The sequence below is a fragment of the Ixodes scapularis genome, unplaced genomic scaffold (assembly GCF_016920785.2).
Source record: "Ixodes scapularis isolate PalLabHiFi unplaced genomic scaffold, ASM1692078v2 PGA_scaffold3__209_contigs__length_174095766, whole genome shotgun sequence".
NCBI lineage: Eukaryota > Metazoa > Arthropoda > Arachnida > Ixodida > Ixodidae > Ixodes > Ixodes scapularis.
This window is the reverse complement of record NW_024609868.1, coordinates 36,807,352-36,832,116: the sequence shown is the minus strand read 5'-3', so window position 1 is coordinate 36,832,116 and position 24,765 is coordinate 36,807,352. Positions and strand designations below refer to the sequence as shown.

The 24,765-nt window shown below is 49.3% G+C and overlaps 1 protein-coding gene across 1 annotated transcript in view; it reads right to left on the bottom strand.

Moving 5' to 3' along the window:
* LOC115325089 overlaps positions 1-17,611 on the bottom strand; it is a 39,852-nt gene extending 22,241 nt beyond the window's left edge. The window contains exon 1 of the mRNA XM_029985789.3: positions 16,758-17,611. Within this exon, the coding sequence (XP_029841649.3) occupies positions 16,758-17,548 (791 nt within the window). The 5' untranslated portion in view covers positions 17,549-17,611. The remainder of the gene's footprint in view (positions 1-16,757) is intronic.
* Between the last annotated feature and the right edge of the window lie 7,154 nt (positions 17,612-24,765).

Below are 24,765 nucleotides of genomic sequence, written 5' to 3'. Positions count from 1 at the left end.
TAGACGGTAGGCATTTTTCCCCAGGTATTTCACCACCTTGAGGGGCGCAGAATAGCTAAGGTTCTCTTTTGGAATGTGTCCTGGTAGCTTGACCCGTACTCTATCTCCAGGTTTCAACACCTTGACTCTGGCTCCCCGGCGAGCATCCGTATACTTCTTGAACTTCTCGCATATTCAATGCGAGATATGGGTGTTTTCCTGCAAGGTAAGCTAGAAAAAGAATATTTGTGTATATTATGGCGTCACCAGCGATATGAGCCCATCGACACCGCCAACCATGACCACCAACGTCCGCGTGAATGCCCTGCCGTTCTTCAGCGGCCCCAATGCACATGAACTTTCCATCTAGAAGATTATTATATTAGCTCCATGTTGAGCAGGGACGCTGCATCCGTGGGAAGCAGAATAGAGTGGCCGTCCTCTGAGACACGGCCACGTTTACGGACGTAGGTGGTGCTTACACAATTCATCTCTCGCATTGACGTCACACCCGCGTCCATTGCGGTGGATTGGCTGCTTCAAGTTCAATTTTGTTAAAGAGCCCCTGAAAAGAAAAAAAAGTTTTTTTTAAAACAGTCTGGTTGGGACACGCGTGTCAAAAAATGAATTTTACGCGAAAAAAAAAATTTTTAGAGCAATATTGACGGCGAGATATTTATTTGAAATTTTGCGCGGAAATTCCAGGTCATTCAGCTCGGCTTCTCATTGGTAACCATGGTCATTCAAATCGGCTTCTCATTGGCCAATAGAGTGAGTGACAGCTTAGATGTTGGTTATAAAATCTTCGTGATCTCTTGAGATCGCCTTTTGAATGACATATTTTTAGGTTTAAGAAAAAATCCATCGAATGAATGTCGCAATTGCTTACAAACGTTTGACAAAATCGTAACTTCCGTTCGGATACTACAACAAAACAACAAACAAACGCTTCGCCATTTTGTTTTCTGTCATGGTCGCCGTCGTTGTAACGCGTCTCGCGTACCTCGGGTGGTTTTATAGTTTTATCGCGTTTATATGAGAAAACCTTCTGAAGAGGGCTTGTTGCTTGTGTTAGTTAGTCATCGTCAGTACTTAGAAGTGGCGCGGTGTGACAGGTTTTTGTTTTCCTGCTTTTCTTTGCGTGATTCGAGTGCCCCGTTTACCCCATCTTTTGTATGTTTTCTGGCGCGCGCCAGTGCCAATTTTTTTTTAGATGTCGGTTCCCGTAAAGGGTTCAGTGAAGGCACGCGGCACCGCACTCAACGTTTAATAAAAAAATGAGTCACCACTGCATGTCCTCGCGGCGGCTTGAAGGGTCGTGCGGCTCAGACGAACTCGTCGAGGCACCCGCTTCGCCGCCTTCCGCGGCGAAGTAGGTGCCTCCTCGCGAACGGTTGTCTCGCGGCGATCGGAGCGGACGCCTTCCGGCTGGCGAGGCGTGTCCTCGTACGGGCGAAGGCCCAGTTCCTGGCAGCGTTGAAGGGTTGAAGCAACCGACGCTTCAGGTCGGGGTCCATCGTGCACGATACGACGCGCGACCGGCAGACACAGGGGCTGTGTTCCAAATCTCCAAATGGATCCGAGTTATTCCGGCGGATCGTATCACGTGACAGCACAGATTGAAAAACGCATAGAGTTATTATAATGTACGCTAGAGGTTCAAGTGGCGCTAGTGTAGTGCTGCAAATTGAAGCAGACAGCAACCAGTCTGAAAGTGACTTCCGGTAAGGCATTTCTATGGGAAAAAGTGAGTGCATTTTCTCTCTGCGCTGGATTATAAGAGCAAATATCACGAATAATTTGTACGCACTAGGGACATTGTAACATTTCTCAGTCACGCAGACGAAATAATTGGTCAGTTACGGCGTTTTTATTTTAAATTCGTGGCATGAAAAACGGTGCTAAAACTGCTTCGTACATGTATTTATGTGCACTGTCGGACACTGTTAGCGCGAACACGGCGTCGGAGCTTTCTAGCGTGGCGGATATACGTGCCAAACGAACGAAGGACATGTAGAAAACTAAGAGAGGCTGGAAGAACTACGCTGGAGCACTGGATAAGTAACTCCTTGTGCATGCAGATGATCAAAATAAATTGAAAGGCACGTAAAATAGTCCGATTTCCAATAAATAAGTACTGTTTTATTCTTTCTGCTCGTGAATATGTGCGAAGATGCTTGTTCTGGGTTCAAATCATCACTCGCACGCTCCAAATATTTGAAAATAGGGAGAAGCCAGAGAACAGGTGCCCGATAAAAACTGCCCGACATAAGAAATAATAAAAAGACACACCTTTTGTAGCATACGTACTTTATTTTTTACGTCCGAATGTTTTTTTAACCGATAGTAAAGATGAGCACGACGGGGTCAACTTCATATAATGACAGGCTTATATATTAGCAATTTATAAGCGCCGCCGGAATGCTAGCTTACCTTGAACACACTCTACATTCCTTTCGATCGTTATTTTGCTTAGAATCGTCGTTCGTTTTTACATACCTGCCATGGTACAGAGATTTGGGCCTGAAATACAGCGACGTTTAGAATCGTTCAGTGGTAAAGAAAAATGCTGTAACTAAAGTAATTACGCTTTCCCAATATTAATAAAGGTATATACTATCCGGTACAACCGAAATAACAAAAGTTATTCATGTTATTTTCCGGCGAAGAGACAAAATGCACGCGCGTTTTACCATAGGGATGCACAGGAGCACTGCAAAAGTAGACTGGTTGCTGTCTGCTTCAATTTGCCTCCCGGAAGTCGCGTAGACACTAGCGCCAGTTGAACCTCTAGTGTACATTATAATAACTCTATGGAAAAACGCTGTACGCGGGTAGGTTTTAGAACGCCAAGGGTACGAAACTCTAACCCTGGGGTAAGATCGAGTAAATTTTGGAACACGGCCAGGAAGTAGCAATGGCTTTCGTGCGGGGCGCAGCCAAGCCGGGAAAGTAGCCAAGCCGATCCACTACGAAGAGGCGGGGTGTACCTCTCCTCCACGCGCCCGAGATGCCAAGAGAGAAAAAGGTGGAAAGGAGGTGACTGCCGACTAAATTGCGTCTGGCGCGGTCAATAGTGCTCTAAAAAAAATTTTTTTTTTCGCGTAAAATTAATTTTTTGACACGCGTGTCCCAACCAGACTGTTTTTAAAAAAACTTTTTTTTTCTTTTCAGGGGCCCTTTAATAGGTTGGAACGAGGGGGGGGGGGGGAAGGGATTAAAAAGCACTGAATACATTGGCAACACAAAATACTAAGATGGAGTCACGAACTTAAAACAGACTATACATATTTGAGCACTCATTATTTGAACAGAAAAAAAAAAAAAGAAAAGTAGGAATATCCGCAATAACAGGAAACCATGATTGCACGTGGGGATTAAAACAATATACATCACAACGTCGGGGTCAAGCATTTTTTTATTAATATGATTTCGTGTCTCAGTAGCTATATCGTTTGAGCGGCGCAATTCCTTAATTAGCCAGAGCGAGAGGAAAATATTTGAATCTAGTAGTGCGGCAGAAAATAGGTGAAATTTTTAAGGAGCAATCGTTACGTAAAGAATGGTATGAGGCTGGCGTACTGTAGTTGAGCATGAGCGATGACATGCGGTAGTAGAACGTCTGAAAAAGGAAAGACGAGAGCGTTTGCGGCGAGAAGCAAGGGCAGTTAGGCTAGAATTAGCCTTAGGTTCAGTTATACTACTGTTTTGGGGGAATAGTTAGGATGAATGAAATGGGCGGCTTTCATTTGTGTAGACTATAGTTTATTGATGAGGTATTGCTGATGATAGGACCAAACAGCTGAGCCTGTTGCCGCGTATATTTTGCACCATCCAATCTGTAGTTAAACAGAAGGAAGGAAATGACGGTCAGCATGGTGTCAGATATTTTACCGGAGGAATACAGGACACTTCCCGAGAATACATTGGAAAAAGTGGACAACGAAGAACCGCGTAAACACGCGTAAAGGCTCGTTCACACACTTGCGTTCGGAGCGACCACTGTGCTTACAAACGAATGCAACCGCTGCGACTTCAACGACAACTGTGCGCGACTTGTACACACAGATGAAACCGGATGCAACCATACGAAGCAACAGCCAATGAGAAACGAGCTTCAGCTCTTGCTCCTAGCCAATAGTAAGCAACCCAGCTACGCTTAAAACATGGCGGACGGTTTCGTGCCCGACGCGAGTTCCTCAGACTCCTCACCGGAGCAGCCGGAGGTTTCGGCTACGGCAAACAGTCACGAAGATCTGCTGTGCGCCTACAATAACTGTGTAAAGGCTGGTTCTGACATTTGCAACGAACCCGTTAACCACGACTGCGTCCAATCTGACCAGAGCGACCGGAACGACCGCTCTGCGCCGCGCGTACACTCCTGCAACCACAGCCACAAGCGCAGCGGGTCGGCAGCACGGCGACCGCTTCTCCGCCGCCGTCAGCTGTTTCAGCGGTGCCTCTAAAAAGAAGAGGACGCTCTGCCACTCACTGGCGTAACAGAAAATAGACATACCCTCTTCTATTACCTAAACTTTATTTTTTTTTTCAGGATACGCTTGCAGGGTAGCGCATTAAAAAAAGAAAAAAGAAAAAGAAACGATGCAGTACGCCGTTTTGCACGATCACGACTTTAATACACGACTTTGCCAAGAATACAAATCTCGCCACACGCCTTTTCTACGATCATAAAAGACGATGTAATTTTAGCAGCGATATAGCAACGCAGAAATATAATTTCGTGATCAAATAGACGTTGCGAGCGTTCAAGATTGTTAACACTAATCACCATTCTCGGGTGATGAAAACGCGTGAAACCTCGCATCCTTTATACGGTACGCACCTGTAATACCTTGCACTTGAGCACACGCATGGAATGCGCCAAAAAGATATCCGGGCGATGTTCGAGGACACAAATGCTTAGAAAGCACCGCTGTAGTCGAAGTAAACAAACACGATGGCACGGGCGTTTCTGCTGTCTTGAGAGTGCCGCCACGAGATCGCCGCACGAGTGGGTGGATCTTTCCTTCACGTGCTGGGTTATCATAACGGCACACGACGAAAATTCACAGTCAAGGATAGCGCTTTTACGGGGCACGATGAGCGTTCACCACGCCCTCCATGTCGACGATCACCACCGACGCCATGTTTGGAAATAGAAGGAGCCTGGCAGACCGGCATGCAACGTGCGCGACCGAGCTCTCCTCGACCTGTGATTGGTATGTCGCTCCCGTCGTTCCCGAACGTAACGAAAAAGTTCAGCCCGGCTCAACTCCTTGCGTTGCGAACGAACACGAACGAAACGACCGTTTGGCGCTTCGTTGCTATGGTAACTCGTCGTTCCAACCGGTTGCATTCGTTCGTAAGCGTAGTGGTCGCTCCGAACGCAACTGTGTGAACGGGCCTTAACGGCGGCAACGGTACCGCCTTTGCATCCGCGACGCCGTCAACCTCAACCACATTCCAAGACGTCGCCTGGTCACGTGCTCCGCGGCGAGGGGAAAGGGGGGGGGGGGGGTAGTCGTCGCCGAATAACCCACTCCACCAGGGGAGGATTTGGCGCGGTCGTCGTTCTGTCCAATGCAAATCAGGGAAGTGTCACGTATTCCCGCCTATAATCAGTTATAGGATGAAGGCCGACGACTATACTCCAGATTCTGCAAGGCAGAAGGCCTGTTTCTTCCTCACCATGGGGGAGGAGGAAGCAGGCAACGGTGGACAGAGTAGAAGGAGGGAGAGGAGGAAGCGAGGGAAAAGTGGAAAGCGGAACTGGTCGTCGGTCTTTAAGAAAAGTTTTCGAGGAAAAGGGGGGAGGAAGCAGACATAACGCTAGAGAGAGGTGGAGGTTTCTTCCTCTCCTCTCCTGCATTCCGTTTATTTCCTCCTCCCTAGCTCTCCTTTCCCTCGAAAAGTTTTCTTAACTTGGTGCGTTGATGTCACGCGCACGCCACAATGAATCTCTGCAATCTAAAACGAGCCGAAAAACGTGGCGCTTGCACATAGAAGGAAGCTCAAACTTTCACCCAGTGTAAGTACACTAAGGTGGTGAATTTTAGCTGGTGAAAGTTTAAAGCATATTGTTTCCTTCTTGTGGAAAATGAGTCCAGCAGACTTGGCAGGACGGGTTTGCAGACGAATAAGTTGGCGAAGCATCTAAGTTGTAACACGTGGCGCCATCTCCCGATAGGCGCTGCCAGCAGACGACAGGGTGCGTCATCCACTCGCTGCGCCTGTTCGCTATAAATCTCAAAAGGAAACGGGGAAAGGGGCAGAGTAGAACACGGAAACTGTGATTGGTGACACGTTTGTCTGTCCGAATGGTTCAGCGCTGCTGCGTAATTATAAATTCCTTCGCTGCTGACAAATTCGAACGACCGGCACTCTCTAAAGAATGCACCCGGAAACGCCAGAACGCATCGGAAGAAAAAAGGTATAGGAAGGGACGTGCATAGATTACTTCGGATGGTGCCGGAGAGAAGATTGAACGTTTCTTTGATAAAAAAAAGTAAGACAAAAAAAAAAAAAAAGGCATCGTCCCGTGGGAAGGCCACCTAATATAGTCTCTCAGCCTGTTCTTTGTTCTTTCCGACGATCGTTGAGTGGTGCAAGGATCCCGGGGAATATTGCTACGCTACTTTATAGTGCTTTTCTCTTTGAATTACCTTCTTGTTGTTCCTATAGACGCTGTAAACACGCGCCAGATTGAGCCGCCATAGCCGACCTTCTCTTGTTTTACCGAGATGCCGAACCACTGGAGCGGGCATTGACGAGCCTCTACAAAGGCTTATGCTGGAAAGAAGGACATAGTGGCACCTAAAGTGGCGATGACCTGTCCTGCTGTGGTAACGATGAAGTGAAGCGAACGAAATTAGAGGAAACAAAAACTGAAGGTCGGTTATGGCGGCGCCCATGCACAGTTGCCTGAAAGCGTCTCTAGCTACCGCCGACTGCATTGAAACTGCTTATAATTAGTTACTATACTCTGCGTCAAAGATTTTTTTGCTATTTTGCCAAGGCTTCCACGGTGCAGCAGTCCCGCACTGCTGCGAGAGCTCGTACCTTTGTTTTTTGCGCCTCATTTGCATGTGCTAGCGCAACTATAGTTTTGACAGAGTTGAAGCAGTGTGGTAGCTAAGCTATAGCTTTGACAACGTAGCACGAACTTGTCGACGCCGAGTATAAAACCAGATGCTGCGATAGGTTGCTATGGTGATGTTTCGGTGGCACCTTCTTGTGGTTTCCGCCCGTGACGTCACGAGTTCTAATCCTGGCTACTTTGATAACTTGCGACGACAACTTTGATGGTGCACGTAAAAAAAAAAAAAAAAACACTGTGGAAGCTAGGAGGCGTCTCGTTCTTAATCCAACATCGTCAAAGGTGACAGTCTCACATTGTTGTGCCCGTCGTTTGGCCAATTGTGCAAAGCCGACTACAGCGACGCCTTTGGTCCTGCACGGGGGCAGCGGTGGCCGAGTATGTCACTCCAGTGAAAAGTCGAAACAAAATAAGTGACTGATATCGGTTTACGGAGTCTAAATACGAGCAGCGCCAAAATATTACACCGATGGGGACCGCGACCCACTCTAAAACTGATATTAGAAATGTTACCACCAGCTTCTCAGCAGGCATTTGACGGATTGGCTGTTTGTCAAGCAACATTGTGCCCCGGCGTCATGTTCCTACCATTCGTACCCAAGGAGGTTATTTGTTCTTACTGCAACTTCTTTCGCTGTGTTTTTCTACTGCGCTTTCAGCCGTCCCAGTGGACGATTTCTGTTTGTTACGTTATGCTTTAGCGGCCGTAGGTTTTAAATGCTCCTCAGCGATAGAGCGCGATGTAGCGGGGCTCCTTGGTGGTGCTTGGCATTGGTGTATTTTGTGGCGGCCCACTAAAAGGAAGACTTAAGAAGACTGACTCAAGAAAGAGGGAAGACTCTGACTCAACTTCTACGAGGAAGAAGCGCACTTCACCGGCCGCTCTGCTCGGCCGGGGGGGCTTCTTCGTGCGGCTTGCGTGGCGCGGCGGCGCGATTTTGCGGCGCGACACTGAGGCAACCACCCTTTTCCTATCTTTACCTTTCACTCCCCCTCCCCTACCCCAAAACAAAGGTGACATATTGAGCTTCTGGCTCAGCAACACTTCCTTTGATTTTCTTCTCCCAAGACTCTGACTGACTGACTGACTGAGAGCGCGATTAATAATGACTCCCTGCTCGCTCAAGCGTGTCGTGGTGCCGAAGTTGGCCATGGTTTCGTCCGTTCCTGACCAGCGCGAGCTTATAATTAGCTTTCACAACGCTTGTGCAATGTGCATTGCACACCATTAAGATTGCAGTTCTCAGAAGATGATTGGGGGCTCGTTCTGAGCCTCCACTGAGCCATACACTCTAAGAAAAAAAGGGAGGAGAAAGGTAGCAAAAGCGACTGTTCCTCCTTGTTGCGGACAAGTTGCCCAGAGAAGGGAGGAACGGCAGTTCAGATGAAAGGAGGAGGGCGGGTTCTCTTTGTTCAGTTGGCGCAGGGGTAGAACATCGCGCTACTGACCAAGTGGTCAACGGTTCAATCCCCAAAAAAGTAGTTTTTTTTTTTGTGTTTTTTTTTTTTTTTTTTTTTTTGTAAATTTTTTTTTTTTTAAATTTTTGTTTACCAAAACACACATAAACAAACCCAGACCGATGAAAGGAAAATTAAAGTCCTTATTATTCTCCGAGACGTTTTCCTCCTCCAGGCAGACCGGAGAAAGCTTTCGCCCTCCCGACCCATCTTCTTTCGGTTTCGTTTTTCGAGCACATCGCGCACGTTGTTTAATAAATTAATGTTGAGTTGATTGAGCTTCAGCGGCAGCGAAGGCCACCTGTAATTCCGTCTTCTAGTGCAAACGTGCAGAACATTTCGGTTGCATTGACGTTTTTACCACTAATTTTATCAAACGAGCTAACGAAGCCGCTAGAAACAGCGAAGTTCCGGAGCAGTGCCAGCAGCGCTACATACACTGGGTAAGACGGCCGTCTCCAATTTGCGGGACGCACGCGGAACTACAGCAGCGAAACCGCGAGGAACTGTGTCGACGTTTTCGACGGTATGGAAATCGCGGGAACTGCGTCCAAGGAAGGCAGGTTTTCCTGCCGGCTGCCTGGGTGCCTTCCCTGCTGAGTTCGGTTCCGTTGTCCCGTGCCGAGTGCCAACCGGCGTTCAACGTGATTCTTCTGCGTGTCAGCAACATCGTCAACGTGTTTCTGTATTTCTTCGTGTCAGCGACATCGTGATGGCAGTGTTGTGGGTTGTGAACAGAAGACTGGAATTATCGCCGATGTGACCGTGTGTTCGCGTATCAGTGGTGTAACAACAAGATGAGATGACGTAAACTGTCGGGCATTGATGTCGCTGGTCGGGCCGTTATCGGAGGGGCCGGGGTGTCGCAGGATGACATTCCGCTTTACATTAAAGAGTTTAAAACCACTTGAGGGATTAGGTGCAGTCGATCGACGTGTGGATAGTCATGTTGGAACGCTGGTCTGAACGGTAAGCTCCTATCGTACAGTGGCCAATGTGACTGTCGGTCTCCGAGAGCGATTGCGCTCTGGGGAAAAGACAACACTAAGAAAGTATGACGGAAAGTACGTATATTTATAATGGAAGTTTAGCATAAAAAAAAAAAAGACAGGCAAAATCGAAAAAAAAAAACGCTATCCTTTATTTTACTGTTTAAATATATTACGGTTCCTGTAGAAACTGCCCTCTAAGTGGCGCGCTGGGATGAGCGCTAGAAGTTTTCGAGCTCGCAACGGCGCAGCTCCGTACACTTAACAGTTGTCGCAAGTCTCGGCTTTGACTGCATTCAAGTTGATCGAAAAGCGATTTCTGTGCCCGTGAAGCATCACTTCCAGCCACTGATCTCAATGACAATTGCTGGATCGCGCTTGCCGCTCCCGCAAGTGAAGCCACCGGGCCTCACTCGCTTGGGATACGATTTGCCGTTTTTGCTAGCCTTTGCTGCGGTTTTCCAGCGTGCTGACGACACGTTTTCTACTCGTTCGTGGTCATTCGCCGAAGAAGTTTTTTGAAGACTCTGTGTATTGTTGAGACTTGCCGTTGTGAACACGTGGAAAAGTTTACGAAAGTGCAGTGTCGCAGGAAAAAGGCACAGCGCGTCGAAAGGAAGGGCTGGCGGCGTGTTCAAAGCATCCTTGGCACGCCGAAGTGCCGTGTCTCTGTGCCTTCGCGCGCTTGGATACCGACCAAGAACCGACGCCGTGTGAATGTGTTTAGCGAGTGCAATGTGCGTGAAGCCGTATCAAAAGGTACAACTCGTCGAAAACGTGTCGCCGGTGTCGCGGCGTGATCAAAGCTTCCTTGGCACGCCGAGTGATGCATCTTTGTGCCTTCGCACGCTTGGATACCGGTCAAGAATTGACGCCGCGCCAAAGTTCTGAACGTGTGTCGCGCGTAGATGCCTTTAGATCATTTATATATATCGGCCACGGAGTTCTGGATCGTCCAGCTGTTCCGGTGAGTTGCTATCAATAAAAGGGGGAGATCTGTACGTGTTCTTATGTACTATATTAACCATGGCTATGTCCCAAATCTACTCTAATAGATTCCGTGGGAGCACGAATAGGGCAACGTTGTGGAGCCAGGGGGGTTTTCGAAAGCAAAAGTACAAGACGGCGAGAATGAAAATCTTTGAAGCGCGGCCGATATGGTCGTGTGCAATCTGTTGAGCCGCGCTCAAACGTCAAGTGCAATTAAGTAGGTTGATAATAAGCCAGCACTGATCAGTGATGAGGAGCTGTTGTGCACGGTATTGTGTAAATCGTCTAAGGACGAAAAAAAGACGTACCTTCTCCCCATCTTCCGTCGCTAGTGGACGCTGGATTAAGCTCGTTCCTAAACCGCGAGAGGAAAAGACGCTGATCCTGAGGCACGAACAGCTTCACGCACATTGCACTCGCTGAACACATACACACGGCGTCGGTTCTTGGTCGGTATCCAAGCGTGCGAAGGCACAGAGACACGGCACTTCGGCGTGCCAAGGAAGCTTTGAACACGCCGCCAGCCCTTCCTTTCGACGCGTTGTGCCTTTTTCCTGCGACACTGCACTTTCGTAAAATTTTCCACGTGTTCACAACGGCAAGTCTCAACAATACACAGAGTCTTCAAAAAACTTCTTCGGCGAATGACGACGAACGAGTAGAAAACGTGTCGTCAGCACGCTGGACAACCGCAGCAAAGGCTAGCAAAAACGGCAAATCGTATCCCAAGCGAGTGAAGCCCGGTGGCTTCACTTGCGCTGCAGCGAACAAGCGGGGAAGCGCGATCCAGCAATTGTCATAGAGATCAGTGCTTCCAGCTGAGTGGATATCTGCTCTAAAGAGATTAATTCAAGACGGCAATTGCAGCTTTGCGCGAACAGCACAAATAGAAAAACGAACACTACAATATAAATACTGGCTACGAAGGGCCATGAGGGAAAACAAACTCATGGCTTGGAACCACATTGGAGCGGCTCGATATATTGGCTTTCAAATAATTATGGCATGATCGAGCGTCTTCTTTTTAATAAGAGATTCATCCCCTGAGCCATTAAAAATAGCCTCAGATGTATGACATTGCTGGAGAAAAATGAACATGTTCGGAATATTTTTTTTTTTTGCTTAGGGAGTCACCGAAAAATTCCGTACGTTCAAAACGACCACTATAAAAGACGGAAACGCAGGGCTCGGTAGTAGTGATCGGGGTAGTGTGCTGTTGTATTGATGTTTGTATGTGCCATGGCGATGCCTGTGTGTGCGTTCAATATATGTTGAACTGATGTTTGTAGGGCTTGTAGTGTGCGCAATGTGTCTACATGTGTTAGAGATTCCGAAGAAAAGGAAACGCAATTGTGGCGTAAGAAAATACAAATATTTTTTGTAAAACATGAATTGGGCGGTACCTAGCGCCACCTAGCCTAGCTACGTGCGATTACTCTGCTTGACCCTGCCATCTGGTGGCAAGCGATTTAACATCCTTTTACGCTACGCGGCTACGCCATAATTTCGTGTTACCGTGCTGAGATAAGCCAAGAGGTTGCTTCGGATTTGCTTTTTTTTTTTTTGAGAGCGGCTTTTGGTTTTGCGGGCGAATGATTTTCACTCCTCCGTGATGTGCGGTTGACGCAACGGTTGACGAAGGAATTGCGGCTCGAGGAATAGCAAAGGTATAGGACATAAAGTGCGCGAACTGAGTGCCGGTTGTCTCCGTTGAACATCGCAGTGCTGACGATGAGAAGACTGAGTGACTGCATGCTTTCGAAACGTAAGTTTCTTTACCTGCAGGGGTAAAGAAACTTCGGAAATAAATACAGTTCGCGGAAAGCTCGTGTTACGTTTTTATTTCCTGCTCCTCTCGCTTCGTGCAATAGACTTAGTGTTCTCGTTAAGCCTTACCGAGCTCGATTTGCTCGATTCGTGGCCGCCATAATGAGATGCAGTCGACGGAGGAACTTTTCCTCCCCTGCTTTAGGGACGAAAGTTTCTCCCTTTCTGAAGGAACATATGTGTCAAGAGCGTTCCTCCCTTTAGGGAGGACTATACTGACCCTTTTTTCTAAGAGTGTAGCTTCCTCTATACGTATAGACCTTTCCAATGTTTACAAATCCCCAGCTCAGCGTGCGATCTCCACAGCTCAGCACGCGCGTGTGCGTCGCTTCGGAAAGCGAGCAAATCACGCGCGATACGCACGAACACTGAAAATGAAACCGGCCAGCAGCCATTTTCTGGAAAGGTCTATACTGATAATGCCTGCCCAATCGCCGGTTTCCAGCTATTACCCAAGGGTGCGCCGCTTCCCCATACAAGACAGCAAATCTGAATGACGCGAACGACGTAAATAAGCCTCCCTCGTGCGTTCCTGCATTCTAGGTGCTGTTTTTCGAATTTGTCGTGGTAGCCCTGGGCCGCTCTTAAAGGGTAACTGCAAAGAAAAAAAAGTTTTTTTTTTAAACAGCCTAATTAGGACAAGCATGTCACAAAACAAATGTTCCGCGAAAAAAATGATTTTTTTTATCAATATTTACACCACAGGACGTAATTTAGTAGAGTCAGAATCTCTCCACATTTGAAACTCCCGCTCTTTCGACCCCCGCGGAAGAGGAGTACGCCCCGCCCCTCACTCTTCTTGCGTTGCGGAGTTGAACGACGCAGCGCCTCGACTTCCGGCAAGATCTGGCAACTACGCCAGGCCGCGGTATTGTTTTGGTTTGACGCGGTTTGCGAGCACATGTAGCGAAGACGTGACCGGAGAAATGCCCCTGTGATGTTCCCGGAAGACGGAAAGTATCGTTCGTAATCGTCGTGCGCGCTTTGAAAGCGAAGGGAGTCACAGAATCCACGAGTGCGCAACCACAAGCCAAGGTTCACGACAGCGCTGCGTTGGTTTCGGCGATCTCGTTCTGTTTTGTGCAACACGGCGATGCGACAGAGCTGAAACGTTCGTGGTGTGTGTAATGCGGTGCTAACACGGAGCGCAAATTGGTTGTTGTGGGGTTGACGTTCAACCAGTTAAGTCCCGTCGTCGTCAGCTGATCCAGTCAAACTGGTCCGGGAGGACGCTGGGAGCGTTTTAAAAGTAAATCTGCCTCGTTCTGTTTCAAAATGTGGAAGTTTCCCGACGCAAACCGTGAGTAAAAAGCTGCGGGCGTTTTCAACAAAATTAGGTCGTTTTAATTGAACAATGGACTCCGAATTGTTGTCCTAAATCTGCCGTTTTTATGCTTCGTGTTGGACTGCGTTTGTACAGCGACGTGTTGCATCGTGCGGTGTGAATAAATTTGGGCACGATTTCGTACCTGCCTACAGATGCATGAACTGAGACCATTTTTACGTAGTGGACAAGTGCTTTTTTATTTTCTGTCTAGTCGCGGACGTTAGGTACACACGGGGCGAATCTCGACGGCCTCCAGAGCGATGGTCGCTACGCGAACGCCCGATTGCCTCCAGCCAAATAGCATTCCTTTCGGGGCGACATGGCTGCTGGAAGGCTCACTGTCGGGATCACGCATCTGACATCTCCGAAAAGTCAGCATTTGCACGCGCAAACAAGCAAAAAAAGAAGAAAGCACGCTAAGCAAGCAAAGCGGAAAACGAAAGAACCGCGCTATGAAAGCCAAAACACCGCGTCGCTTCCTATCACTAACACCTGCGACAGCTTCTAAACACACACTACTTCACTTCAAGAAGTCTCACTCAAGCACCTGGGTCAGGACGAAACGACGAAACACTGATCACTTCGGTGAAACAATTAGTCGAGGTAGGCGAGACAGGCGGGAGCAGAGACTTCGGCGGCCATGAAAGAATGGCGAAGCTTTTGTTTGTATGAATCCAAACGGAAGTGCCCGTCTTGTAAACCTTTTGTAAAGAATAATAACTCTCATCACATGTGTTATTCTTTAAACGTAAAAATATGCCGCTCAAAAGGAAATTGCAACATATAACAAAGGTTTAACAACCGGATCTAAGCTGTCAATCAAACTCTTAGCCAATGAGAACCTTTTGGGATTGACGTCACATAATCACAACTTTGTGGCGCGCGATTTAAAACGGACGAAATAGCCGCAAACTAAAATGAGTCTCACGCAATAAATATTGCTGTATAAAATGTTTTTTCTCGCGGAAAAATTGTTTTTTGACATGCTTGTTCCAATTAGGCTATTTAAAAAAAAAACTTTTTTTTCTTTGCAGTTACCCTTTAAAGGGAAGCTGAAACACTTTTCAATAAATTTGAGCTGGTAGCGGATTTTTATAGTTTTAGTCCCGTGACTAAACTCGTGCAGCGATTCCCGCCGGGCATGCGGCGACCCTTTCTGCCGCCTGTTATCTGTCTAGAGCGTCGTGGCGTCATTGACGGCGTCCTTCAGCCAGCTTAGTGCCGAGCAAGGGTCATATGACACCGCTGATGACGTCACCTTTGCTAGTTTTTTCTCTCTGCTCTCACTCTTTCCTGCCGTCGGCGCGCCGCAACGGACGGGTCTACGTCGAAAGTATAATTGGCTATTAATTAGGACATTCCTACTAATAAGATAGAACTAAAACTTAAGACAATAGAAATATTAAGGTGCCTACCTCACAACTTTTACCCTTTGTTCGAATTTAAGAAAATCTTCAGCTTCCCTTTAAACAATTAGTCAGTTTTTTTTTTATTAGGTTTTTTTTCCGTGTTTTGGGCAGACTCGCGAAAGAAGGTGCCGGCGCGGTCATTTCACGAGACCCTAAGCAACATCCGGGACCATGAAACGTGACTAAAGCTCATTGTGAGAAAGACTGCATCCCCAATTATATCTCTTGCTCTTCAATAGTATGAAATTTGTGCATCGTTTCGAGGCTATATACTCTCAAAGCCTAGCGTCCTCGTTACGTGCAAGCTATGTATAGCGCCACGGCCGAACTTACGTCTCGACGTTTTTTCAGTTACGCGACGCGTAGAATCAGAGCTGAGTAGGATCTTGACACGGGATCACCCTTAAAGCGCCCGGCTTGGTTCATGCAGCCAAGGCAAAGAAACAGGGCGTTTGAACAAAAATATCGGGCGTCCAAAACAAATTTAAAAGTTCTTTATAACGCAAAAAATAAAAAATAAAAAGCACGTATCGCCCAATGCTCCTTTTGTGCCAAATAAGCAGATGACAAAGTTTCTGAACTAATCGTTATCTTATTAAAAAGCTGTGGGTTATTTTCTGACATTTTCCATTAGGAAATAACGGCCGGCGGAGCATTTAGATACATGGAGCCGAATAGCGCCAGTTACCGAAAATGGGCGTAAACGGGCCTTATTTCTGCCCTGAAATTTTCAGAAAATCACTCAAAACTTTTGATTAAGATAAATGTTACTTTTTAAAGTTTTGACATCTGTCTCGAACCGTTATTACTACATTTTGCCGGAGAATAAGCGTTCGGCGATGCGTAGTTTATTTTTGCGGCAGAAATAAAAACCGCCTTAAGTTTTTTTTGTTTTTTTTGTTTGTTGTTTTGTGACACGCTGTATGAAACGGAGAATGGGATGAACTCTTACGCTGACACTAGCTACAGCGCATGTTTTTTCCAAACATAATTTGAGTCAGAAAATTACCGATATGTAAAGTAGATGATAGAAGCGAGGGAAGCCAAATCAGCACTGTGAGCTAAAGTCCCTGGATAAACCCCACACTTGGCGTTTCTTTTGCCGGAGTCCCACTAGAGCGACAAGCAAAAACCACCGACACGGACAACACTCTAAAAAAAAAGGGGGGTGTAGACGTTACACCCCTTGTCACATATACGACACCCCAAAACTTCAGTTAGTTGTACAGCGCAATGACTTTGTACCGACGCTACCAACTTTCACGAGCGGGTTGATAGCCGAGTTGTACAACTCATTAAAATGGCTAATGTAGGTGTCACTGACTGCAAAAAAAAGTTATCGCAGTTTTCTAGACTCAACTGGGCAAAACCTGTGTTTTTTCTTGTAGACTATGATACGTGCTTTAGCTGTTTAATATGTTATATCGCACTGTCATCAACCGTCTCGCAAAAGGTGGGGCAGTCAGCTGAACGTCAGCGCACTGTACGTCCAACTAAAATTTTGGGGTGTCGTATATGTGACAAGGGGTGTAACGTCTACACCCCCTTTTTTTAGAGTGAAGCCTCCAACACACGAGGAGGAGGAGGAAATTTTATTATTCTTCCGGGATCAGGTATTGGGGGTGGCGGAGGCCCAGAGGGCCGCCGCGATCGCCAGGGCCCGGGAGGTGGTCAGGACTTGGGCTGACTCCTCCGGGTCGCGCAACATCTGCTCCCAGAGGTGAGGGGAGGGAAGAGGGGGGTATGGGTCTGCGGGGCATTCGCAAAGGGAATGGTAATGAGTGTCGAATGCCCCGCAGGCAGGACAGGCGGGGCTGGTAAAGAGGTGTGGGTGAGTGTGTATGAGTTGTGTTCGGTGGGGGAAAGTGTGTGTTTGTAAGAGGCGCAGCATGTGTGCTGCCTTTTGGGAGAGGTGGGGGTGCGGAGGTGGGTATTGGCGGCGGAGGAGGCGGTAGTGTAGGGTAATATCCCTGTATTGCAGGAGGGAGGTAGGCTTGCCTGCAGGGACATCGCGTGTAGGCGCAGTTGAAATGGCGGCTCGGTCGATAAGTTCGCGAGCACGATCGTGCACCATCTCATTAGCGCCTACGCCTGTGTGGGCTGGAGTCCACAGCAGGGTCACGGTGTCGGATGGAGGGTTGTTGGTGAGAATTTGGAAGGCCATGGGGGAGATATTGCCGCGAATAAAATTGCGGATGGCCTGCTGAGAATCAGATAGGACGAATTGGGGGGTGAGGCTCTGGGCGAGCGCAAGGGCAATGGCCGCTTCCTCCGCCGTGGTTGTGTTTGTAGTGAGGATGGTGGCCGCCGTGACGTTTGGTGGTGGATGTTGGCCGAGAACAGCTACACAGTGTGCAGGTTTGTGAGGGTAGGGTGTGGCATCAGTGTATAGTATGCATGGTGATGGTGGGTATAGTTTGGCGTGGATGTTGGCTCGTGCTAGTCGCCGGGCTTTATGGAAAGTTGGGTGCATGTGGCGAGGGATTGGGTGGACTCGAATGCGGTTACGTATGTGCGGTGGAATGGGGAGTGGGGGGATTGGGATGGTGGGGGGGAGTATGTTTATGGTGTTAAGAATGTAGTGCCCTGTGGGTGAGGATGCGAGGCGGGTGAGTTGGGACATGTGGTGGGCGTCTAGGTGTTCGCGTATTGTTTTGTGTATGCCGAGGTCGAGCAGGCGGTGCGTTGGGGCGTGAGGGGGGAGTAGGAGAGCATGCCTATATGTCTTCCTGAGGAGCGCATCAAGGAAGTCGAGTTGGGTGGGTGTAAGGTTAAGGTAGGGTAGGTGATATAGGATACGGTTGAGTAGAAAACTGTGGACGAGTCGGAGGCGGTCCTGTTCCTTGATGCCGTGGTGTTTAGTGGCGATCCTTCTAATGAGGTGTGAGGTTTGGGTAACATATTTCTTTACGTATTGGAGGGTGGGTGCGGGTGATCTGTTGTGTGTGAGGGTGAGGCCTAAAAGTCGAACTTGTTGTGTGTCTGGTATTGGGTCAGAGTGTATAAAAAGTTGGATGGGGGGGTTTTCGAGGGGTTTGTGACGAGGCGGCGTAAAGGTAAGGAGAACGGATTTGTGTGGGGAGCATTGGAGCTCCAAAGGTTCGATGTGATGTAGGACTTGGTTGAGGCCATGTTGAAGTGTTGCTTCAATGTGTTGGTCGGAGCCACAGTGGACCCAAAGGGCAATGTCATCTGCGTACAGTGTGCTGCGTAGTGTGGCGATAGTGAGGAGAGTACGGGCAAGTGGGATTAGGGTGAGATTAAAGAGCATGGGCGAGAGGACCGCTCCTTGTGGCGTTCCGCGGTCTGGCATGTGGAAAGAATCAGACTGGACATGGCCGAAACGGATGGTAGCGGTACGTTTTGCGAGAAAGGGTTAGATATAGTGGTAGAAGTGTAGGCCTAGGTTTTGGGATGAGATTGCCTGAAGGATGCTATGGTGTGAGATATTGTCAAAGGCTTTTTGGAGGTCTAATGAGAGTATAGAGGTGTGATCTCGTTGCGGGGGGTGATGGTGGAAATCATGATGATACTGTATAAGGGCGTCTTGCGTGGATAAGTTGGGTCGAAAGCCGATCATATTAGGTGGGTAGGTTTGTGTGTATTCAAGGTGCGCATTGACGCGATTCTGCAGGACGTGTTCGAGAAGTTTGCCGAGACAGGAGGTGAGTGAGATGGGGCGAAGGTTGTGTATGGAGGGTGTTTTTCCAGGTTTGGGGATAAGGGTGATGTCAGAGTGTTTCCAGGTGGAGGGAAGGGTGCGGTTAAGCCCATGTTGGTTGACGAGCTGTACAAGGTGTTCTAGGACCTCCTCATTGAGGTGACGTAAGAGGGTGTTTGTGATGTTGTCATGTCCTGGTGTGGTGTTGCGTCTGAGGGCTTGCACCGCCGCTTGTAGTTCTGCAAAGGTGATGGGGGCGTCGAGCTCTGGGTTGGGGTTGCCAGTGTATTGTGGAGGACCAACAGGGTGTGATGATGGAGGTGGAATGTATATGGAGCGGAGGGTGTCGCATAGGGCGGTGGGTGAGAGCTGAGTTTCCGCTATAATTTGTGTGGTTTGGTGGCGAGATTGCGTCTTAGTAGTGCGCGGGTCGAGTAGGGTACGGAGGATGTGCCAAATCTTCTTAGTGGAGAGCTGGCCTCGCATTTCGTCGCAAATATTGTTCCAGTTGTTCCTGGCTAATGTGAGTGCGTGCGTCTCAATCTTAGTGCAGAGGGTTTGTTGTTTGAGGCAAAGGTTGCGTCGGTGTTTATGTTTCCGCCAGCGCTGCTCTAGGCTGGTGTAGGCCTCCCAGAGGTTACGGAGGTGGGTATCTACATATTCCGCTGGGGGAGGAGGATTGATAGTTTTGGTTGCAATCTGTTTAGCTGAGAGAAGGTGGGTCGTCCATTGTTCTAGGTCGGAATCACAGGTGGTGGTGGGTGGGAGTGGGCATTCGGTACGGAATAGATCCCAATCTGTGTGTGTTGGTGGTGGAAGTGGGGGGCTTGTGGAGATGCCTTTGAGGGTAAGACACGTGCTGATGATGTAGTGATCGCTGCCAAGTGTGTGTGGTGTTGTGGATGTGTGAAGGGTGAGTCGTCCGGTGCTAAAGGTGAGGTCGGGAGTGGTATCACGCCGGGCACTGTTGCCAATGCGTGTGGGGGAGGAAGGGTCGGTGTGAAGGGTGAGGTTCAGGGAATGGGTGAGTTCAGAGAGTAGGCGGCCTTTGCGTGTGGTATAAGAGTAGCCCCACTCTATGTTAGGGGCGTTAAAGTCACCCACAATTAGGAGAGGGTCACGTTTAGTGAAAGCGAGTGCCTGCTGGAAGATGTATTTGAAGGATATGTGTTTGGATTTAGGGGGGCTATGGATATTAAGAACATGCAGGCGTGTGACAAGGGATTTGGGAAGGTGGAGTGTGGTGAGTATATGTGGGATCGGTGAGGCAAAAGTTACGTGCTGGGTGGCAATATTGCGATGTACAAGGGTGGCTATCTGGGGGAAATCCGATGGGGAGTGAGATGCATAGTCTTTGAGCTTGGGTGAGTGGTATGTTTCCTGTAGTTCTATGAGGATGGGGGGGTTGGGTATGGATGCAATGTGTGCTTGGAGGTTGGCTCTTTTAGCTCGAAAACCGCGGCAGTTCCATTGCCAGATGTATTGTGTGTTAGAGGTCCGGGTCATTTTCGTGGGTTATAGGTAAGGGTGTGGTAGCTGGGGCGGCAAGGTGAATCCATTGTAGGACTTCTTGATGTAGGGAATGTACCGATTCCTGGATTGCATTGATTTGGGCAGAGGTGTGTTGGCGGTGGTTATCGAAAGCCGTTTCTATTTCGGCGCGTAGGGTGGCTATTTCTGCGTTGCCTGAGGATGTGGGGGGAGGGTCAGTATTGGGGGGGCAGTGCCCGTTTCTTATTCGGGGGGCAGGTGGTTAGCTGATCGGGTGACGGGGCTGGAGGGTTGTGGGAGGTTTGGAGTTGCTGTTTAAGGAGACGGTTTTCCGCTTGTAGACGCTCATTGTCTGCGCGAAGGAGGGTGATAGTGTTACACAGTTGCTGCATTTCCTGGCGCATTTGGCGCATTTCGTTTTGCCATGTGAAGGGCCGGGGTGGGGGTGGGTGAATTGGGGGATTTGGGAGCAGAGCTGCGCGCACCTGGCCCTGAGCGGCTTGGCTGTAGATGAGTCCGGGTGTGGTGAAGGTCGTGGTGTTGCGGTCAGGTCCGGTCTCGGGGGTGAAGGGGGGTATGTTGGGTAGGGTTTTCGGTAGGGTGCAGCGAGGCTGGAAGCGTTTAGGGCATCCCGCTGCACCTGTCAGGTGATCTTGTCCACAGAGGATGCAGCGAGGCTGGCATGGGTGATTTGGTGTGGGGCCCGGTGTACCACAAGTTGTACAGTGGGGTTTCGGTGAGGGTTTGGGGCAGACGTCTCGCCTGTGGCCAGCTGACCAACAGGCCATGCATGCTTCGGTTTTCTTCTTGTAGGGGTAGCAACGAAGAATAACCGCACGGTACCGCACCCAGAAGGGTACATGCGGCCCCAAAAAGAGGACTTGCACGATGCCCGTGTCTTTGATGCGACGGGCGTCGAGGACTGTTATGGTGGGGTTATGACGCGTGAGGCTTTCCATGATTAGTGGTTCGGAGTCTTCAGCTGGGATCTGGAATATTGCTCCTGGCGTGGTGGTGCTGGGTGGGGGTATGTGGCTTTGGACGGGGTAGTGGGTAGCGTTCCAAGTGATTGCATTGAGGTCCGTGTATTGTTGGGCTCTGCGTTCATCGGGGGTACTTACTACGATGAAGTTTGAACGGGTGTTTATGCGTACTTGGTCTTGAGAAAAGTCTGTTATCTTGGCTTGGTGGAAGATGCAGTCGGCTAGCTGGGCTGCATTAGTTGTGCTGAGGTCCAGACCGCCCTGAGGACGAATGACAACCTTGAAGTCATCAGGGGGGAGCGGGTCTTCTGGGGGGGGTGGTAGGTTTCTTGCGATGTTGTCGGCGTTTTTGTTGGGGCTTGGTGGGTTCAGCAGCGGGTGTGGTGGTGGCTGAAGTAACGGTTGTTGCTGCGATGCGGGAGCGAATTGTCTTCCATCCAGGTTCACGTAGGATGTCGGGATCGATTTCGTCCCCTTCGACCATGTATTCGACACGCGTTGGAATGGCGGTGTTAGTCGGAGAAGTTGGGAGCTGCTCCGGCGGCGAGTTGGTGGTAGGCGGCGGCGGAGAGTTTGAAGTTCCCGCGTCGGCAGCTGGTTGGGAGGCGCTCATGTCGGTGCGTTGAGTGGAGCGAACCGCACGTGCGCAGGTGGTTGCTGCCTCTGTCGCTAAGGGCTGACGTCAAGCCGGCGGCCGCCTCGCCAAGCGAAGGCGACGTTAGGCTTAGCGAAGAGTGCCGGCGTGGCTGGTCATAATTCGGTGGTGATTCACGTACCCGGTATCGATGGGCGAAGTTGTTGGCACCGATGTGGTCCTGGTGACGTTGGGAACACTTTGGTATCAATTCGACTGGTGTGGTTGCGATGATACAAAGCTATAACCAGGTGGAAGCGGAGCCCATGCGGAGCACGTCCAGCCGGGGCGCGAATCTTTTTTCTCCAACACATGAAGCATGCTCGCGGTGCTATATTTGGCAGATGTTTAGTCGTTCGGTGCTCGTGAAGTAAGCACGAGTGATTGCAAGCTTGCCGAAGATACCCTCGCGTGCCTGATTCTCGTGTTCGAGCATATACGCTCAAACACGAGCATCATGCACGCGAGGGTATTTGTTAGTCTCTATGATCCACGGGATGCGGGTGAGGACCATGCGCTTCATCACTTTGCAACGGTTAGAGGTTAAGACGAGAGAGAGAGGGGGGGGCAGCTTGTTTACGTCGCTGAGGGACTTGCCTGGTTTTGGGATGGGTATGACGGTGTAGAGCTTCCAGTTCTTGGGGAGCACATTTGCTTGCCAGACGTTATTGAACAAGCTGAGGAAATCTCGCAAACCTTCCTCCGGGAGATTGCGAAGAGCAGTAATCGTTATGCGATCTGGACAAGGGACGGTGTTGCACTTGGCTTTGCTAAGTGCAGACACATATTTATCCATGCTAAAAAGCGACTCCTCCTGGATGTGGTAGCAGTTTGGAGGGAACAGCGTGGCAGGTCGGGGGAAGAACGTCTCCCCCGCCGATTTCGCCAACTCGACCTTCTAAATGATCAAGTGCAGGGCCAGGTTGTATTACGTCTTCTTGCTCTTAGTTTTCTCGGCCATGCCCTTGTTGGTGCACGAAACCTTCTTGAGTCCCGTCTCTTCATTGAAAGGATTACAGTGTGTTTCCCACGTGAATCGGATGAGCTCCGGGGTATCTTGCTTGGCATTGGTGGTAGCCAGGTTCAGTTTAATTTTGAGGTTTTGGTTTTGCTTGATCTTACGGTAGAATAGGAATACCTGCAGTCAGCTTTCCCACAGGTTAAAAATGTGAATGTCTAGGTTCGGAGGGTCTTCTTTGTTCTGGTATGTTGACTGAGCTTTGCGCAGGGCCTTTTAGATGCGCAGGGCCTTTTAGATGCGCATTGTAAAGTCAGGAATTGAGAGGGTGGAGAAGGCCTTAGGGAAGGTTTTCCATTTGAAGAAAGTAATTTCCTTGCGTGGGCTGCAGCCAATCTAAAGCGGTGCGCAGAGGCACATGATGACTATTCATGGAGTCCGGGCAGACGCCCTATCGCGTCCGAAGGCCCGAGGATGCCCACGTGAGGTCCGGAGAAGTATCGTCCTGTCGTGCCGAAGTGCCGAAAGGCCGAAACGAGTCAGAGTATCACTGACATTGAGAAAATTGAGATAATGTTTCTTGCAGAGTAATGCGATGTGGCGTCTTCTATAAATTGTGTTCTTGTGGCCCTATCGCTTGTAAGGAGCATTGAAGTCGCTGCCGCCGATGACTGGGTGGGATGTATTATTCATGATGTCGCCAATCGACATCATGAATGATACATCGACCCTATGGGGCGAAGACAGACATTATAAATATAGATAGTTTTGCTTCCGAGTCGAACTCTCACCCCTACGATTTCACGTTCTTCGTTGTTGAGACGGGAAGGTGTTTTTGACTAGGGTGAAAACCATGCCCGGGGTGTCCGGTGGCCCACCGAGGTTTTCGCTGCAGGAATGTAGAATGGAGGGTGATTTGTGGGTGAAGTATCCAGGGATGGTGAGGTTGGTGCTTATGGTTTCTTGAAGTAGAATGACCACAGGTGCGTCGTTTTAGAGCGCAGCTTTTAGGCGCCCGGTTCCGGCTTGAGCGGCGTCGCCGTCGCCGTCGGCGTAACCTCGCGGTGCATTGTCGGTAAATTTTCCAAAAGGAACCCGAGGTCCTCCCGAAGGACCCCGGGTTCCTTTTGGAGGACTGTGACAAGAAGGAGTCACGTGACCCCTCCCTCTCAGGGTCACGTGACCCCACCTCCTCTCCCTCCCCCGAGGTCACGTAACCCCCCCCCCCCCCCCCCCCCCCGAGGCCAAATGACCCCCCCGGAGGAAATTGAAGAATGAGGGGAGGAGGAGGAGAAGGTGTATAGCCTCTCCTCAGCACCTTTCCCTCCTCCTCCTCAAGAGCGTCGCTCTAGTTCGGCGTTACACGGAGCTGTAAACAGCTTTCACTTTTTTCTTCTCTTCTATACAGAGTTTGGGTTCGGGCGTTTTGCCGCGATTGAAATATCCAGGGAGGGTGTACTTGTCGTTTGGCTGTTAGATTTATGGTGGATAAACAAATGAGTTTATCCTTCCATACGGTTGCTGATATTTGCCAGCATCTCCTTAATTTCTTGAATAAAAACTTTTATGACGTCTTGCCTCGCTCCCAGGCGAGTCAATCGGGCGTCGGTGGAATCTACCAAAATGATTTCGCAGGTAGTGTTCCTGGCGCATGCCTCTGTCAATTCAGTTGGAGGTATCTTCCCAAAAGTCATGTTTGGTGCTTCGCCGGAAGGAGAGCGGAGATGACCACGCGTTGACTATCGGCGGTCTACCAGAGAAGGAGCACGAGAAGACAGACGCAGGGTGTGCCCATTGTGGAGGTTTGGGGCTTTATCTTTGAACAGAGTAAGTTTTGGAGCAGCGGTGTGCTGCCCCGGTGTGTGCTGGCGGGGAAAAATCTTCCGTCGGGGGCACTCGAGGTTACTGGCTAAGCTGGGATCCTCGCAATTGCGAAGTTTTGGAGGAGAAATGTACTCTTCCA